The sequence below is a fragment of the Hibiscus syriacus genome, unplaced genomic scaffold (assembly GCF_006381635.1).
Source record: "Hibiscus syriacus cultivar Baekdansim isolate YM2019G1 unplaced genomic scaffold, ASM638163v2 tig00110548_pilon, whole genome shotgun sequence".
Taxonomy (NCBI): Eukaryota; Viridiplantae; Streptophyta; class Magnoliopsida; order Malvales; family Malvaceae; genus Hibiscus; species Hibiscus syriacus.
In genome coordinates, this window is record NW_024062775.1 from 433329 (window position 1) to 453611 (window position 20283).

The 20283-nt window shown below is 34.5% G+C and overlaps 1 protein-coding gene and 1 long non-coding RNA gene across 2 annotated transcripts; one reads left to right on the plus strand and one right to left on the minus strand.

The window, feature by feature from the left end:
- The first annotated feature begins 2734 nt into the window (after positions 1 to 2734).
- Positions 2735 to 3599, plus strand: LOC120130870. The gene is made up of 3 exons (XR_005516871.1): positions 2735 to 2919; positions 2999 to 3164; positions 3243 to 3599. It is a non-coding gene; the product is annotated as an uncharacterized LOC120130870 (long non-coding RNA).
- Positions 3600 to 6078: 2479 nt separating this feature from the next.
- Positions 6079 to 18578, minus strand: LOC120130753 (vesicle transport v-SNARE 13-like). The gene is made up of 6 exons (XM_039147912.1): positions 18556 to 18578; positions 18329 to 18469; positions 7101 to 7159; positions 6824 to 7012; positions 6542 to 6712; positions 6079 to 6277 (listed from the first exon to the last, which is right to left on the minus strand). Exons 2-6 carry the CDS (start codon positions 18420 to 18422, stop codon positions 6125 to 6127), a joined length of 666 nt encoding a protein of 221 aa, XP_039003843.1. The 5' UTR covers positions 18423 to 18469; positions 18556 to 18578; the 3' UTR covers positions 6079 to 6124.
- Positions 18579 to 20283: the final 1705 nt, after the last annotated feature.

The window sequence follows — 20283 nt, forward strand, 5'->3', positions numbered from 1 at the left end:
AAATTGTATTGATACCCAAGAGGGTACCTATACTACTTTACATAGGAGTATCTATCATAGGCATAGTATCGATACCATCAGGCCCAAACGACTAGTAACGAATAGTTGATTTAAAACTAACAAAGGTAGTACTGATACTCTCTTTAGGAGTACCGATACCCTCTATACTGGGTAGTTTTATTTTGCAGAGATTTCATCCCCAAACGGCTAGAAACGACCACAACTTCATTTCCACATATAAAGTTCAAGACACTAAAAGAAGGCTTAGAACACCTATCCAAGTATTCAAACACAAGAGAAGAGTTTTTCCAATCTTATTTTATCTCTCTTGTAAATATTAAGTGTTTTAGTGAGCTAAATTTGTAAACACCCTACCTTTGAGAGGTTTTATTGTTTACTTCTTTTTATCCTTTGAAAAAGGGGATTGGTTCTATCTTAGCCAAGTGAAAATATATGAAATGTAAAAGTTATCTCTTGATACTTTAAAAAGAAAGAACAAATTAGTCAATTTGTTAGAAAAACTAAGTGAGGAGCTTAGGTAGTGGAGGTAGACTTAGTTTATAAGTCGAACAACTATAAATCCTTGTGTCAAATTTCTCTATCTTTTACTCTCCTTACTCCCTAAACAAATTATTGTCAATTCACCCTCTTGCAACTCTTTCGGTTGTCAATTCAAGCTTCCGCAAATCTCAACATAAACATTTTGTCGGCTCCTATAATTATATTAGTACTAGGGTAAAAAAAAACATAAAATTGGAGTAGGGGTCGGGCCCCATAGGCCCCAAGGGCCCTCCGTTTCCGATCATGATCGACTTTGATCACTTCCTAAAGATAGAGACAAATTCTATGAGCTTGCACGTTGACTCTTCGTTGAGTTCCTGTAAAAGCCAATCAAACGTCCAGATTGATTCGAAGCTGGTTCAAAGACATTCACATGAATATGGTTAGATGAGAAAGATCGAATGAAGATTGTGATATCCCAAGTCCAATCAATAGAGAGTCCACCACCAGAACCACATGCACTAACATCGAAACCATACACAAAACCACATTTACGATGAACATTAGACATCTTTATATCTGATAATTTTGTTTCCATACGAAATAAAATTTGGAGATGAATTTGTTTTAATTTATTTATGAGACGTTTCATAGCCCGTAGCTTCTTCAAATCATCGACATTCCAACTTAAGATTTTTATTACTGTCGACGGGCCTGCGGAACAAGTCCTGCCAATAAAATAATAAGAGTCCCATTCAAAGATTTTTTTAATTAGAGTTAAAAATTATAAGATAAGTCTGTAGCAAAATTAAATATCAGGGTCAAAGATTTAAAAAAAAACTTTAAAAGAATTCAATAAAATATATAATTTAGAGGACAAATCATTCATTAAGTCCCTATCTTATTATTTGTGGCTATCTTAGCTGTAAAATGAGACCATTAAAATGGTTGTCTCTTATTCCCATATGTAATGGGGTAAGGGGAGGTAAGATAGTAAACTACCCACAACACCAGGTTGAGACCATTAAAAAATATATTTAAAATATGGAAAGTAAATTCAAATGATACTTAAATATTTGTATGGATTTTACTACTAAAATTTAAATTTATTCAATTTTAATATTAAATTTAAATTCAATTAAAATATTGAACCTTTAAATTATTAATACTATGATGACATGGTAGTTTGATGCTAATACGAGTCAAAAAAAAAATTTAATCTCATGTTTTTATTCATCAAAGTTAAAACTTTTTTATTATTTTTAACCTTGATTAAAAATTAAAAGTTTATATTTAATTTTAGTGTTTTGCGATATTTTAATTTTTTGCAAATTTATTTTGAATTTTAGAATAAAATTACATTTTTAATTTAATATAATTTTTATTGGCTTAAATGTATCATTGTCCCCTAAAATATTCCATTTGTATCAATGTTGTCCCTTAAAATATTTTTCAGAATATTTTATCCCCTAAAATTTGAAATGTTATCTCGTTTCTCCAAAACCATTAATTCTATTACTGAACGCCCGAGACAACATGTGGCCGCTTCAACGTGGTCTCCGCCACCCCGGGGATGGATGTGTTTAAACACAGATGGTGCAGTTGCGACACTTGATGGGCGAGGTTCGATTGGTGGTGTGCTTTGCAACTCCACTAGTGACTGGATTACAGGTTTTACAAAAAATATAGGGACAACATCTGTCCTTCACGCAGAACTCTGGAGCATCTACGAAGGTTTACTCATTGCAAGGAGTTTTTGGGTTTTTAGATTATTGATACAATATGACTGCAGCAGAGCAGTCAAGCTGGTCGAAGATAGTGTTGTCATTAACAGTCACATTCCTTTATTGCACGCAATTCTGAAGCAACGACGGCTTGGATGTTGGATAACAAAAGTCCAATGAATAAGCAGGAATGGGATCAGGATTGCAGATAAGATGGAAAACCTTGCCCCTGTAATCACTTCAGTTTGATTCGTTTTGACTACCTTAAGATGAGATTGTTGACCTTCTTCGATTAGAAGCAGTCATTGCCCAGCACGATCATGTCACTAGCCATGCTTAGACTTCTGTCTTAAGCTTTCTTTTAATTCAAAAAAAAAAATTAGAGACCAATCTAAACAAAAAATGTCGTCCTTCAATTTTTATTTTATTTATCTTAATAAATGAAAATTAATTAAAAAATAAAATAAATAACATGCAAAAATTACCACTCTTTCCCTAACCCCACCACACCTCCACCGTCAGAGCCTTCTTTTCCCATACCCTACTTTGATTGCTTTTAGAATCAAAGTGGAGAATCCTCAAGGATGGTCGTGGCAAGACCTGTTCGACGACATGACTCGCCTCGCCTCGTCTGTAGCAGCATCAACCGCCATGCTCGCGGCTTCAACTCCGGCCGGTTCTAGAGCAAGCGGTAGTAAGTAGACAAGTACTAAAAATTAAAACTCAGGGAAGTGAATTTCTTTATGAATTAGCCTTTGATTGTTGATTTGTAGGAATATCGGTTGAGCACATGGAGATCATCGAAGAAGGGTCGACCGTGCACGATGATAAGAAAGATACTGCGAAGCAAGATATTGAAGCTCAAAACATTGAAAAACCAATGGTTGTTTATAAGTTCAAGGAACATAAACCAGCTCAATCATGAAGAAATATGACAAGGTATATGTATACCTCGTTTATGTCAAAAATTATTTAGATTTCTGTTTTTTGACATTGTTTTATTCTTTATGATTGCAGATCAGTTCAAGGAATGCTTCGAAATCATACATGAACTTGGTGGATAGTTCTTATCTGGGTAGCTCCGAAAAGGTTTCGAAACTTATGGCAAGGGCGACTTTATTTTGTCCTTCCTTTTTGCAGAAAACTTACGGGAAGGAGAGGACTGATATTGAGCATCTGACGGTGGACATGGGAAAAAGAAGGTAGAAGTGTGGTGGGGTTGGGGGAAGAGGGGTAGTTCTGGTATGTTATTTATTTATTTATTTTAATTAATTTTTATTTATTCAGATAAAAAAAGAAAAACTAAAGGAAGACGTGACGTTATGTATTTTGATTGGCCATTGATTTTTTTTATTTTAATAGAGTTAACGATTTGTAAATGGGGTCATGTTTGAAACTTTAAGGAGTAAAACGTTTTAAAATATACTATAAAGATAATTCAGTGCTAATAGAATACTTTAGAGGTAAAGGTGTATTTTAACCATTTTTCTTTAATAGAAGTATATTTTTTGAATTTATTTAATTCAATGTTTAAATAGAATGTTATTCTCTTCAAATGATTCGGTTGTACAATGTATTTGTTATTAATAAATTAAATGAATTCTAACAAATAATTTATTATTATTATCTTAAATTATTAAAAAGTACATAAAATAATTTTATGATAATTATCTTAAATTGAGATAAGCTATTTTTTATTTTTAAATTTAATTTTATTTAGTTTTCATCGAAAATCGTCATTTTCTAGTGTATTTTGTAAATACCCAGATACTAACCGATTTGTCTTAGCATCTTTATTTACTTTATAGATTTAATTTTTTTTTCAAAATTCACGAAATTAAATAAGACATCTACTATTTTTGAAATTTTGAGAATATTTACTTATTTTATCGATTTATTTTTTTTCAAAATTTTTTAAAATTCACGAAATTAAATAAACCATCTACTATTTTTGGAATTTTGAGAGTTTTTTAAAATTTGAAGGTTTTGAAATGTTTGTTCAAAAATTCGAAAGTGAAAAATATTATTTCAGAAAGGCAAACAACATATTTTAAAACTATTCTCATTATTAGAATATATAATAGAGTAAAGCATTAAAACAATAAAGCTCTAAATAAATCTTCGTTAATCTTAAATGAATTTTGTATAAAAGAAGTTTGGGAAGAAAAAAATTAAAATACAAAATATCAATCTTGACACAGATGACAATAGATAATAAATATTAATTGACCCATAACAATGGTCAAAAGAATTTCTTTTTTGAAGATCAAATTAATACACAAATTAATATTCGGTACTTAAAACTGGAACATTTTAAATCTAGTGACAAAATTAATACATAAATTAAAATTCACGAGAAAAATTAATTACGCTATTAATGATTTAACAATGCTCCAGTTAAACCCCAAACTAAAATTTAATAGTGAAAGTAAAAAAAAAAAAATCAGAGATAAAAACGATACATGTGAGAGAGAAAAACATATAAAAAAAGTAAAAGCTCAACGCGGCAGAAGATAAATAATATACTAATTAACGCCCCATAGGAAAATAATATACTACGCCCCATAGGAATACGAACTTATTTCAAAATTTATGTAAGTCAGTTATTCATACATAAAAGTTCGTATAAAAATAGCTAAGCGTGTTAAGCCAAAGGGTACTACTAAACCTACCGAAAAAATAATAAAAAATTTAGTCATGTTGAAAACAACAATTAGTGGACTAACTCTTTTTCAGTTTTATTTTCACAGGCCCTACTAGACTACACGTGGCGTTTTGTTGCTGACTTTGTTTATCATGTTACTATCATTTCACTATCATTTTACTAAAATATATAATAATAAAAATCAAATATTCATTGATTTAATTTAATTACCAGATTAAAACTAGATTGATGTTTGATTCAAATCATATTTGGACAAATTTAATTCAAACTATCGGGTCGGGCTTTTTTTTAAAAAATTGGGTTCGGATCGTGTCAGATTTTTTTAAGGACAAAGTTCAGGTTTGGTTGGACCACCCTATCCGACCCATGTCCATCCCTACCGCTGATATCAACCGCTCGACAAATCGTAGCCGACAAAGAAGTCTGCTTACGACCTACCAAGGGAGTCGTGGGCAATTACGTAAATAATTTACAATATAAATATAAAACTATTCAAACATCGAAACTTTTAAAATAATTTGATATTTATCAATGAATGTTTTAATATTTATTTTTTATACATGTATGTATAATTAAATAATAGCGTAAATACTACACGTATAATTTATTATTTACTTAATAAGAACATTTTAGTTAATAATATATTTTAATATGTCGCTTTAATAATATATAGTGGTCTACAACATACGTTGTAGACTTATCCTAATTTAAATTATCAATGTTATAAATAATATTGATTTCTTTAATTGGAATTAAAGATTGAAATCCGATATAATGAATAAAAAATAGAGCTAAAAATTATCTGTAATAATGTTTTATAATATTTAATTTATGAAAATATATATTGTGCAAGATCCGGTTGGAATGAATGGGAGGCGGTTGGGTACGTTGAGTTCAACGCACGTGAAACATAGAAAAAGGTGAGTTGCTGTCCAAATGCTGACAAAGCATTCCTTTTTTATTATTTTATTAAAAGAATTGGTATGTTTAGTAAAACACTTGGTACATTTAGACTATCCCAAGCCAAATCCATCAAAAGAAAACAGAAAATGATAACTTACAGACGATCACAATAGCAAGTCGGGAGAATTGATGAAAACGAAGATGCGATGTCTTTTGAATTAATGAAAGCATATATTTTTATTGGCACTCAAAATGGACAATAAAAATGTCTCACAGAAGAAACCCACAAACCAAAATAGATCCAAGAGGGCGAAGAGATACAAATAATTGACTACTTAATAAGTTTGAAGTACAAAACAAGGGCAATAGCAATGACAAGGACCGCAATAATGATGCCAATGATCCACTTGTTCCTGCTCATCCTCCTTGACATAGCTGTCATGATTCTCTTGCTCTTGCCAATGTTGACATCTACTCCATGAAGCTGCAATAGAAACGGAAACATGGCCGAAAAATTTCAAAATTTTCAAGTCTAGTTACCACATAAGCCCTTCTATAAAAAAAAAAAGTTACCACATAAGCCTTCGTCATAGCATGTTCTTGCAATTGGAAAGGTTTGCAACTAACCATTATATCTTAAGATGGGAGAATTTGAAGTCCAACTATTGTATATGCTTTTGGTATAGCGAGATTTAATCAAATTACAACTAAGATATGAGAAAGGTAAAGTGAAAAGGAGCATAGGTACCGTGTTATTGGCGTGTAAGAGAGCCTGTCGTTGTGAATGCAAATCCTGAAGAATTGAAACCCCAAGCTCTTCTGTTTCTATCATGGTTCTTCTGCTATCCTTAATTCTGCCACTGCTCTGATTCAAACGCTCTGTGGTCGTCATTAATCTTGATCTTTGATCAGCTGATGCCTATCATATGGTCATGGGTTACATAAGAAATCAAAAGTTAATTGGAAATAAAGCAGACCCGTGATAAAACTCCAGAATTTTAAAAGGCAGGTAAGAAGAACCAAAACATACCGTGAGGGTATCAGCCATTCCAGACTCCAGCAACTCATCTCGAGCAGCTGCGTTCAAATTACCAGATGCAATTCTTTTAACTTCACTTTTCACATTGTTAAGATCTGATTTATATTCCCTTAACTTAGCAAGAAGTACAGCCTTAACATTTGGCTGCAAATTTCTAGCCTCAAGGTCCATCTTACGAATCTGAGAAAGAAGATAGCAGCATCAGGTTCACCCAAAACAACAGAAAAGCTAAAAAAGGATTATTTGAAACAGGCAGTGAACCAGATACCAGAGCTTCTGCATTTTCCAACCCAGCTCTTATATCAGAAAGTTTTTGTTTCTTCTGCTCTGCACATAAGAAAACAATTATGAAATTTTGTAACAACCCGAAAAAAAATATTTAAATCGGTGTAATTTGGTGACTAAATTAAAAGTTTTCAAAACTTATAAGCCATTTTAGAAGTTGAAGAAAATTCAGGGATCAAGCTCTGAATTCTTCCAATGAGTGTCGACAGTCTTGTATTATAAGTGTGTTTTCTGATTGAAAACAGAAAACACATGTTTTATTTACAAAAACTTTCTTCCTCCCGTACCTCTACTTTCAAGCTCAATTCCGACGTCGTCCGACTTCTAATCATAAAATTGAAACTACCATCGTGTTCATCTTCGACCCGTGAACAAAACCCAGTAAACCAATTTTAGCGAAACGCTGCCAAACGCCGTGAATTTCGAGTCATAGTATCGACGTTTTTTTAGCACCACCGCCGGGAAAATCTTAAATTCATCTCCGATCGTTAATCGATTTTCGACACCTCCCGCACCATCGTGTTCCTGGTGTCGTTCCAAGTCCGAAGGTGTCGTCCTTGTCTCCGTAAGCGGCGGCGCGTGTGGGAGGTGGAGCGATCAAAGATTCAGCTGAGTTGAAATCGAGCTCTCCACCGTTCAAAAATTTGAACCAATGTTGGTAAGTGATTCAAAATCGCTTAAAATAATTTTTGGAAATTTTTGAAGACCAGAGGAGGTCTCACGCGCCCCCACGCGCCGCCCCTGCGCGTGGGGAAAGATGCGAATGGATGGGTGATGTTGTGACTGGTTTGACCGGTCCAAATCGGTCTGAACCGGGTTGACCGGTTTGACCCGACACGTTGACCCGACCCGATACAGTGACATTCTGAGAATTATTTTGAAAAAGGTGACATTTTGGGAATTATTTTGAAAAAATGTGACATTCTAGGAATTATTTTGAAAAAATGTGATATTCTGGGAATTATTTTGAAAAAATGTGATATTCTGAGAATTATTTTGAAAAAAAGGTGAAATTTATGGAATTATTTTTAAAAAATGTGACATTCTGAGAATTATTTTGAAAAATGTGACATTTTGAGAATTTTCGAATGTGGACTATTGAACCCCTTTGACCATAACTTTGATCGACATTAAACGGCCATTAAACGACCTTTTATTTTGTTTAAGTATACTTATTCTGATATTTTTCGACGTTCCAAATCCGTTTTCGAAGTCTGTTTTTCCAAATTCGAACCCGAAGGCCTTCAAATCATCAGTCAAACCCGTTGACTTTGATTTTGACCAAGAATTTAAATTTTCGAAAAGTCATACTTTATGTTGTTCAACGCCCTGATTCCGATTCCGCACTCCGTTTGATCAAATTCAGACTCGAAAGCCTTCCAATTGATAGTCAAATCCGAAAAATGCTTATGTACTAAGGAGTTTAAGCTTTGAATGGTTGAGTAAGACTTGGGACTGATAAATTATTAATATTTGAAGGTACATGAGACTCTTCTGACCGTTCGACAGCTCGACCCAGCTCCTCTAGATCAGTTAAGCCGCGTGTGCCAGTATTCACCCGTAAGACCCGTAAATTTTATGATTTCAGAAATTAATTTTGTTACCCATTAGTAATATAGTGTTATTATGGATTAGGTTCGAAAACAGTAACAGAGCGTGGCGAGGCCAGCAATCACTAGATCTATTAGTTGAACCTATTGTCGAGGTGTGTTCCCTGTGTACTACTTGATTGTTTTATATGTTTTGAAATATGGTACATTGAAAGCTATGGTTTAATGTTTTATTAATCCACCAATTTACTGGTGATGGTTTATGGAATATGACTGATATATGATTGGTTTTCATTGGTATATGATAATATTGATTATGAAATTATGGAAATTATGCTTACTGCATAAATAGTATTTTTGAAATACTGATTTTGGGTTGGATTGCATTTCGGAGATACAGCTTTGATCACGCTCACGCTGGTAAACCTTATGGACCTAATGTGACTCTTGGGTAGGCCCACGAGCCTCAAGATGCTTCATTAGGTTGGCCTTCTTTGCTTTGTGCTTAGGGTAAGCCCTACGGGCTTACGGACTTAAGGATACAGGCCTCAAAACCTATCTTTATGTTGGCTTCCTTTCTGTTGCGTGCTTAAGGTAAGCCCTATAGACGCAGTTCTGAGGAATTGCGGATGGTGTACAGGAAAAGGGTTTAAAATTACGAGTTTCAAAAGTTAAACTTCATTATGGTTTGATGATGAATTTCTGAACTATTATTCAATTACTGTACCTACTATGATTTTATTGTACTATTGGGACACACTGAGCCTAGCTCACTTTTCGAAAATATTTTTCCCCTTTCAAATACTGTTGGTTAGATACTCGGATCAAGCACTTGGAGGATCAACATATCTCTTGAAGTATATCGTATTGTAATGTTTTATCTTTTAAGTTGACTCTATTATGGTAACATGGAACTTATTTTAAAAGTATTGGATTTTATAATGAGTACACCTTTTGCTAATTTATATCCATTTATTGTAATTTGGATTTTTAAATACATGTTTTAATTAAATTGTTATTTTTCTCATAATTATGAGTTGGTTTTTTTATAGTATAATTTATTATAATTTCATAAATGTCATTTATAAATATGATTTTTCGTTGATAGAATAACGGTTTCGGAAAAATGTCTTTAAGAATCATGAATGTGATCCACTAGACTTAGTCGAAATGCATAGGCCGGGTTTAGGGGATTACATTTAATTGGTATCAGAGCTTTTGGTTTTTAAACCTCGGACTGTGTATGAGTTCAAATTGAAAATACGGTTTTGAAACATTTTACAAAATAAGTTGCTAAGGCCATGTCTCAAAATTTTTACGGTTTTAATTGTGTTAGATACTCCAAGTGCTTATCTAACCCTGAGTTTTATCTTCTGTAGTAAACTAGAGATCTACCAAAATGAGTGCCAGACGTGGACGTCGAACTAGCCGTGGACGAGGTCGAATGACTAGATTTGTAGACCCAATCGATGAGATTCGAGTAGATCCCCCACCTCCGACAGGTAATCTTGCTCCTGCGACCCCGACGAATTTGCCTCCTGCCGTTGGTATTGGCATGACTACACCGATCATAGGAGCGACTGATATTGAGCCTGATTCTACCAGAGTTGCACCTGATGAGAATTTTGGTAGACAATTTCTATAGTTGATTCAAGGAGCGGTCAGAGCTGCTGGTGTTGGATCCGAGGTGCCTATTTCTCGGACTCTGATTGCCAATGGAGTCAAAACTTTTGGAGGACAGATTGATGGACCTCCTACTGAAGCGGAAGATTGACTCCAGGATATAGAAAGACGTATGGATCAGTTAGGATTGGATCCAACTAAGAGATATCTAGGTGCAGTGGCGATGTTAGATGGCAATGCCCACACCTGGTGGGAGTCAGTAGTGTTTCGGCTGATCGTCTGACTTGGGATTTCTTTAAGGAACGCTTTAGGAGCCGTTTTCTGGGAGAGCGTTACTTAGCTCAGAGGCGACAGCAGTTCCAGGACCTGGTTTAGGGAGACATGACCGTTTTTAAATATGAGATCGAGTTCTTGAAGTTGCTAAAGTATGGATTCAGTATGGTACCTACTGAGAGAGATCGATGCCGTAAATTTGCTCTCGGACTCAGATATGAGCTACGTAGGCAGGTTGTTACCCATCAAGATGAGATTTTTGATGTGCTAGTGGGCAAAGTGAAAGATGGTGAGGAGGTAGAGACCTTAACTCCAGCAAGATATCGTGTTGATCGAGAGCGGCCTGGGAAATTTTCTGGTCCGAACGAGTTCTCTGCACGTCCTGGAAAGAAGACTCGTACTTCAGGTCCTTTGAGAAGCAATACCAGTTCTAGGCCTGCAATATCTTCACCTTTAGTTGTAAGTCGAGGTGGTTCCTCGTCGTTTTATTATGGGCCCCTATGTGAGTATTGTGGTATTCGACGCAGAGGAGAATGTAGTAAGAAGATGGGACTTTGTTACCAGTGTGGATACAGTGGTCATTTCCGGAGGGATTGCCCGCAGTTAGTTTCATCTGAGAGGACAACTAACCAGACTCCTGCGCGTTCCCAGGCATCAGTTCAGACTCCAGCCAGAGGTCGTAGTCAGGGAAGACCTTCCGGATCAACATCCAGAACAAATAGTAGAGCCCGACCTCAGCTGAATAGAGAGCCAATAGTTTCTGAGGCTAGACAGCCAGCGTTGGTTTATGCCACTAGACGTCGGGATGACAGAGATGAGCCTGATGTTATTGCAGGTACATTTACTATATATTCTATTCCATACTTTGCATTACTGGACAATGGCTCCACCCACTCATATGTATAGAGTTCAGTATCTCGAAACCTTCAGATTCCGATCGAGAACTCTGATAATACTATTACGGTTACGAGTCCAGTAGGACAGGCAGTATTAGTGGATAAAGTATTTCGGCGTTGTCCTCTGAAGGTTCAGGGAGAAATTTTTCTCGCTGATCTTATGGAGCTTTATTTAGAGGAGTTTGATCTAATTCTTGGGATGGATTGGTTGAAAAAACACAAGGTTAATCTGGATTGCGAATACAAGCGAGCTACTCTGAAGACTTCAGATGGTCGGACTGTTGTGTTAATTGGAGAACGACGTGGCTATCTCTCCAATATTGTTTCAGCTATGGAAATTGATCGTATGATCAGGAAGGGATATGAGACTTTCATTGCCTTTATTTTGAACACTAAAGGTTCCTTGTCCACGATCGAGGAGATTCGTACAGTTAGCGAGTTTCCTGATGTTTTTCCGGAGGAGTTGCCTGGGTTACCACCTGATAGAGAGGTAGAGTTTGAGATTGAGACTTATCCGGGATCTTCACCTATTTCTATGGCACCTTATCGCATGGCTCCAAATGAACTTAAGGAGTTGAAGGTCTAATTGCAAGAATTATTCGATCGAGGATTTATTCGGCATAGTACCTCACCATGGGGAGCTCCAGTTTTGTTTGTGAAAAAGAAGGATGCGCTAAGGCTATGTATTGACTATCAGAAGTTGAACAAGATGACGGTCAAGAATAAGTACCCATTACCCAGGATTGACGACTTATTTGATCAGTTGCGAGGAGCTACTGTATTCTCTAAGATTGATCTTCGTTCGGGGTATTACCAATTGAAAGTTAAGGGCTTCGATGTTGCAAAAACGGTCATTCACACTAGATATGGTCATTATGAATTCTTAGTAACCTTTTGGTTTGACGAACGCTCCCGCAGCTTTTATGGATTTGATGAATCGTGTGTTCCGGCCATATTTGGATCAATTTGTGGTTGTCTTTATTGATGATATTCTGGTATATTCTCGGACGGAAGCAGAGCATGACGAGCATTTGAAGATCGTTCTGCGAACCTTGAGAGAGCGTCGTCTATATGCCAAACTAAGCAAGTGTGAGTTTTGGCTTCAAGAAGTGTCATTTTTTGGGCACATTATTTCTGCGCGATGTATTCAGGTCGATCCAAGCAAGATCGAGGCTATTGTGAATTGGAAACGACCCAAGAACGTCTCTGAGATCTGCAGTTTCTTGGGCTTGGCCGGATATTATCGACGTTTTATCGAGGGTTTCTCGATCATTGCTGCTCCTTTGACAAAGCTGTTAAGGAAGAACGTGTCGTTTGACTGGGGAGAAACACAACATGAGAGCTTTGAGAAATTAAAGGTGATTTTAACTCGAGCGCCAGTGTTGATTCAACCAGTGTCCGGGAAGGATTTTACAGTGTATAGTGATGCTTCACACTCAGGACTTGGTTGTGTTCTAATGCAGAAAGGTAAGGTGGTGGCTTATGCGTCCCGTCAACTGCGACCATATGAGTGTAATTATCCAACTCATGATTTGGAGTTAGCAACAGTGATTTTTGCCTTGAAGATTTGGAGACACTATCTTTACGGAAAGAAGTGTTATATTTTCACTGATCATAAGAGCTTAAAGTATCTTCTGACCCAGAAGGAGATTAATTTGAGACAACGACGCTGGCTAGAGCTTCTAAAGGATTATGATTGCGTGATTGATTATCACCCTGGTAAAGCTAACATCGTGGCGGATTCTTTGAGTCGAAAGGCGGTATCGGAGTTGAGGTCTTTAATAGCCAGGATGAATTTATATGACGATGGCACATTGTTAGCAAAATTACAAGTTAAGCCGACTTTGGTTGATGAAATTAAAGTTAAGCAGCCCCTTGATAGCTCCTTGATATCCCTCTTTGAGCAAGTAGAGCAGGAGACAAGCTCAGATTACGCCCTTGATCAGGATGAAATTTTATGCTTTAAGGGTCGATATTGTGTACCTAATGATGCTGAGTTGAGGCAGATTATTCTTAATGAGGCTCACAGTAGTCCATATGCTATGCACCCCGGTGGAGAAAAGATGTACCAGAATTTGAGGGAGATGTATCATTGGGTCGGTATGAAGGACATATCGGATTTTGTGGCTAGGTGTTTGACTTGTCAGCAAGTTAAAGCAGAGCATCAACATCCATCAGGTTTGTTATAGCCTATCAAGATTCCTGAATGGAAATAAGAGCGTATTACTATGGATTTTGTTACCGGATTACCTATGACTCCTTCGAAAAAGGATTCAGTGTGGGTGATTGTGGACAGACTTACAAAGTCAGCTCACTTCATTCCTGTGCGGGTATATTATACTTTGGACATGCTGGCGAGATTGTATATTTCGGAGATTATTAGATTGCATGGTGTTCCATTGTCTATTATTTCTGATCGAGATCCGAGATTTACTTCGAGATTTTGGAAGGCGCTATATACAGCTTTGGGAACAAGATTGGATTATAGTACATCCTTTCACCCACAAACTGATGGTCAATCTGAGAGAGTGATTTAGATTCTGGAGGATATGTTGCGGGGTTGCGTAATTGATTTTCATGGTAGCTGGGAGAACTTTTTGCCATTGACTGAATTTGCTTACAATAACAGTTATCAGACCAGCATTCGTATGGTGGCACCCTACGAAGCACTCTATGGGCGTAAATGTCGCACTCCGATTTGTTGGAATGAGTTGCGTGAAAGAAAGACGTTGGGACCTAAGTTAATACGCGAGACGGAAGACACAATTAGATTAATTCGTGACCGTCTGAAAGAGGCATTTGATAGACAGAAGTCTTATGCAGATCAAAAGAGGAAAGATATTCAGTTTGAAGTTGGAGATCAGGTCTTTTTAAAAGTATCGCCCTGGCAGAAAGTATTGAGATTCGGGCGTAAGGTAAATTGAGTCCAAGATTTATTGGACCATTTCGTATTTTGAAGAGGTTAGGACCTGTTGCATATCAGCTTGAATTGCCTCCTGAGCTCAATCGTATTCATGATGTCTTTCATGTATCAATGTTGAGGCGATATCATCCAGATCCAGGTCAAATCATTCAGGTTGAAGAGGTAGAGTTGAGACCTGATTTGTCATATGAAGAGGAGCTCATTCAGATCTTGGAAAGTGATGAGCGAGTTCTTCGGAATAGACGTATCCCAATGGTAAAAGTTTAATGGAGTAACCGAGGCCCCTCTGAAGCTACTTGGGAGACATTAGAGTCAATGGAGGCTCAGTTTCCTCAACTATTCTCATAAGGTAAATTTCGAGGACGAAATTTCTTGTAGAGGGGGAGAATTGTAACAACCCGAAAAAAAATTTATTTAAATCGATGTAATTTGGTGAAATTTGGTGACTAAATTAAAAGTTTTCAAAACTTATATGTCATTTTAGAAGTTGAAGGAAATTCAGGGACCAAGCCCTGAATTCCTCCAAGGAGTGTCGGCAGGCTTGTATTATAAGTGTGTTTTCTGATTGAAATCAGAAAACACATGCTTTATTTACAAAAACTTTCTTCCTCCCGTACCTCTACTTTCAAACTCAATTCCGACGCCGTCAGACTTCCAATAGTAAAATTGTAACCACCATCGTGTTCATCGTCGACTCGTGAACAAAACCCAGTAAACCAATTTTAGCGAAATGCTGCCAAACGCCGTGAATTTCGAGTCAAAATATCGACTTTTTTTAGCACTACCGCCGGGAAAATCTTAAATTCATCTCCGATCGTTGATCGGTTTTCGACACCTCCCGAACAATCGTGTTCCTAGTGTCGTTCCGAGTTGAAATCGAACTCTCCACCGTTCAAAAATTTGAACCGAGGTTGGTAAGTGACTCAAAATCGCTTAAAATAATTTTTGGAAATTTTTGCAGGAATTTTTGGAGACCGGAGGAGGTCCCACGCGCCGCCTCTGCGCGTGGGGAAAGATGCGAATGGCTGGGTGATGTTGTGACCGATTTGACCGGTCCAAACCGGTCTGAACCGGGTTGACCGGTCTAACCCGACCCGTTTACCCGACCCGACCGTTGACCTGACCCGACTCAGTGACATTCTGAGAATTATTTTGAAAAAGGTGACATTCTGGGAATTATTTTGAAAAAGGTGACATTTTGGAAATTATTTTGAAAAATGTGACATTCAAAGAATTATTTTGAAAAAGGTGACATTTTGGGAATTTTCGAATGTGGACTATTAAACCCCTTTGACCATAACTTTGACTGGCTTTAAACGGCCATTAAACGACCTTTGATTTTGTTCGAGAATACCTATTCTGACATTTTTCGACGTGTCAAATCCGTTTCCGAAGTCCGTTTTTCCAAATTCGAACCCGAAGGCCTCCAAATCATCAGTCAAACTCGTTGACTTTGATTTTGACAAAGAATTTGAATTTTCGAAAAGTCATACTTTATGTTGTTCGACGCCCTGATTTCGATTCCGCACTCCGTTTGATCAAATTCAGACTCGAAAGCCTTCAAATTGATAGTCAAATCCGAAAAATGCTTATGTACTAAAGAGTTTAAGCTTTGAATGGTTGAGTAAGACTTGAGACTGATAAATTATTAATGTTTGAAGGTACATGAGACGCTCCTGACCGTTCGACAGCTCGACCCATCTCCTCTAGATCAGTTAAGCCGCGTGTGCCAGTATTCACCTGTAATACCCGTAAATTTTATGATTTCAGAAATTAATTTTGTTACCATTAGTAATATAGTGTTATTATGGATTAGGTTCGAAAACAGTAGCAGAGCGTGACGAGGCCAGCAATCACTAGATCTACTATTTGAACCTATTGTTGAAGTGTGTTCCCTGTGTACTACTTGATTGTTTTATATGTTTTTGAAATATGGTACATTGAAAGCTATGGTTTAATGTTTTATTAATCCACCTATTTACTGGTGATGGTTTATGGAATATGACTGATATATGATTGGTTTTCATTGGTATATGATAATATTGATTATGAAATTATGAAAATTATGCTTACTGCATAAATAGTATTTTTGAAATACTGATTTTGGGTTGGATTGCATTACAGAGGTACAGCTTTGATCACGCTGGTAAACCTTATGGACCTAATGTGACTATTGGGTAGGCCCACGGGCCTCAAGATGCTTCATTAGGTTGGCCCCCTTTGCTGTGTGCTTAGGGTTAGCCCTATGGACTTACGGACTTAAGGATACAGGCCTCAAAGCCTATCTATAGGTTGGCTTTCTTTCTGCTGTGTGCTTAAGGTAAGCCCTATGGACGCAGTTCTGGGGAATTGCGGATGGTGTACAGGAGAAGGGTTTAAAATTACGAGTTTCAAAAGTTAAACTTCATTATGGTTTGATGATAAATTTCTGAACTATTACTCAATTACTGTACCTATTATGATTTTATTGTACTATTGGGACACACTGAGCCTAGCTCACTTTTCGAAAATATTTTCCCCTTTCAGATACTGTTGGTTAGATACTCAGATCAAGCACTAGGAGGATCAACATATCTCTTGAAGTATATCGTATTGTAATGTTTTATCTTTTAAGTTGACTCTATTATGGTAACATAGACCTTATTTTAAAAGTATTGGATTTTATAATGAGTACTTCTTTTGCTAATTTATATCCATTTATTGTAATTTGGATTTTTAAAGACATGTTTTAATTAAATTGTTATTTTTCTCATAATTATGAGTTGGTTTTTTTATAATATAATTTATTATAATTTCATAAATGTCATTTATAAATATGATTTTTCGTTGATAGAATAACGGTTTCGGAAAAATGTCTTTAAGAATTATGAATGTGATCCACTAGACTTAGTCGAAATGCATAGGCCGGGTTTAGGGGGTTACAAATTTGAAGAACAATTGGCTCATTATAGAGGATGATTCTTGAACAAATAGAAAAGTTTCTTATCGAACACATCTAATGAATTATCAAATTGACGAATCAAAGATAAGAAGCAAAGTTGACCACACAATCTTTTTTTCTTAAAATGGAGTAAAAAATTAAAACTTTCTGTTCCCAAGTAGAGTTGCATTTAAAATTTTTGTTTCCCTTGAATAGGGTACTCTAAACCTAAGTTGTTTGGACTCAGACTCGAATGAGTGATACAGGTATGTATATGACACAAGTATGCTTAATTTAATCTAAAATATTTTCATATATTTGAAGGAGCATATCCTTATAACTATGTCCAGATAGGTACAGATAAAGGTACTTAAAGAAAAATGAAGACTCACATGAAAATTGCTCTAAGCCACTAAAGCTTTATGCCTTGGTTTACACATTACAAAGATAACCTTTATCAATTAACAGAAACTCACTTTCTTTGCCGATTCAGAAAATCACATGAAACATGCAACTAATACATTCATTCAAAGATTCTAAGTATAAAATCGAAAGCCCTCATAAGGCTATGTCAAAGCAAGCCAATATGATACAAATTCTTAGCTTAGATATATTCAACTTAAAGTTCAGAAATCAAGTCGCATAGGTTTATTTCTTTGCCTAATCTACATCAATACCTTAGAGAAAAATAAATAAATAAATACTTTAAGCTGAAAATGGACACCGGGAAATCATGATTATTAACAAATTAGATTGAAATCAAAATTAAAAGACCACAGTAGAGATAAAGAAGATCGGATCTTCCTTTCTTCATCCTCATATCCCCCAATTAAACATTCTAATCTTATTTTTGTTTTTTTATAAAAGAAAAATAGAAATCCTAATTTGTCATCAGAGCATTAGAAAAAGAGAATAACATCAGATTCCTTACGCTATATTTCAAAGGAAAGAACCGATCAAACAAATTAACTTAATATAGTAAAGAAAAAATTATATGTATATATGTAAAATGATTTGAATTGTAACCTCCAGAGAGAGCATCAACAGCCGTACACTTTTTGGAAAGATTCGCCGATAGCTCACAATACTGCCGTTCATATCCTTCGAAAACTTCACTCATCTTTTAATTTCTTTTTTTTTACAAAAGAAACTTCTCCTTAAATTTAACTGAAAAAAATAGTAAAATTAAAATTAAATAAGCTAAATAATTGATCTAAAATATGGAAAAAGAAATAGAGAGTGTACGAGGAAACCTGAGATGAAGACGATCGATGCTCAACGGTGGCTTTCGGAAACTCTCCTTTTTCCTTTTACGTCGAAGGCGATCGAGACGACAGCGCTTTCGGTCGTTTATGGTTATCGTTTTTCTTTTCCGTATAGTAGACAACGATAAAAACACGCCGATAGTGGGAGTACTTTTGGGAGTTTCGAGGTATGTGCCTGACACGTATAAGCTTGTGGTTATTACGGAGTTCTGTTTTAGTTTGCTGAACAAGTTCAGTATGATTAGTGTTTCAAGTAATAGCTTGAAATTGTTTTATGATTATTTTTCAAATGATTTGGAAAATTTTACTGTACGTGTCACATATTATAATATAACATTAAAGATTAAAGTGACGTATTAAAATACATTATTTATTAAATAGATATTAAAATGATAAATTATTTGTTTTGCACTTAAATTATCACAATTGTTTTGTTTTAATATCTAAATTTTAATATTTTAAAACCATTAATAATAATATTTATGTGGTATAGCATGTAATTTTTTCTAATTTTTAATTATTACACTACTTTTTTCTTTATTCGTCGGTATTTTTTAATTAATTTTATTCAACCAATTAGATTGTGACATGTGCCACAACCGTGTCACAAATTACGGGGATAAAAAGTTAGAATTAAACTTGAATCTCATATATGAGAAATAAATCAATAAACCATTAAACTAAACTAGTAATTTAGTTAAATTTCATCATATTTTGTATTTAACTTATATAACGATGTCACCACAAAATCAATATTTTTTTATGATTATAAGATTCAAATATGAGACACTTTAAATTAATTATCGAAAGCTTAGTCACTCAATTATAGTATGAATTTTTTTATTATACTGAACTTAATACTTACTTATTCATCATTAATTTAAGATATTAATTTTTTAATTTATTTAAAAATAATATATTTTTATAAAATTTATAAAATTTATATGAAATAATTTATAAAAAATATATTTATAATATTATAAAATATTTATTTAATTTTAAATAATTTTAAATTTAGGTTAAATTATACATTTAGTATCCAATTATCACTTTGGTTCCGTACATTATTATTTAAAATTAAATAAATAATTTAAATATAACAATATTTAAAATAAATAATTAATATTATTTCAAATAAATAAATAATATGATTTTAAAAATTAAATAAAATTTTTAAAATAGTTTCATAATATTATAAATATAATTTTTAGAATAATTTAATATAAATTTTATAATATATATAAATAATTATTTAATTGTTTTTTATTTCCAAATAAAGTGAAAATTTGTTCTTTAATTTAATAATGGTATAAGTAAGTATTAAGTTTAATATAATAAAAATAGATTTGCATTATAGTTGAATGAAAAAAACTTTCGATCATTAATTTAAAGTGCCACATATTCGAATTTTATAAGAAAATATTAATTTTGTGATGATGCTCTTATATAAGTTAAATACAAAATGGGGTGAAATTAACTTAAATTACTAGTTTAACTCAATGATTGAGTGTTATTTATTTCATGTAAGAGACAATTTCAATTCATCTTAAAAGCAAAAATACTTTCTTTTATTTTATCTTCATAGTTGGTGACATGTGTCATCATTTAATTAATTGAAAATATTGATAAAGAAATAAAAATGTGATATGGAAATTAAAAAATAAAAAATTTAAAATGTCATGTCACATTAGGATTGTCATTAATGTTTTTAAAAAA

What these genes read in the sequence shown, in the direction of transcription:
- LOC120130753 (XM_039147912.1), bottom strand. Translation starts at nt 18,422, where the DNA reads ATGAGTGAAGTTTTCGAAGGATATGAACGGCAGTATTGTGAGCTATCG. An exon ending in TGGAAAATGCAGAAGCTCTG is followed by an intron (nt 7,013 to 7,100) that starts GTATCTGGTTCA and finishes CTTCTTTCTCAG; the next exon opens with ATTCGTAAGATGGACCTTGA. An exon ending in GAATGGCTGATACCCTCACG is followed by an intron (nt 6,713 to 6,823) that starts GTATGTTTTGGT and finishes ACCATATGATAG; the next exon opens with GCATCAGCTGATCAAAGATC.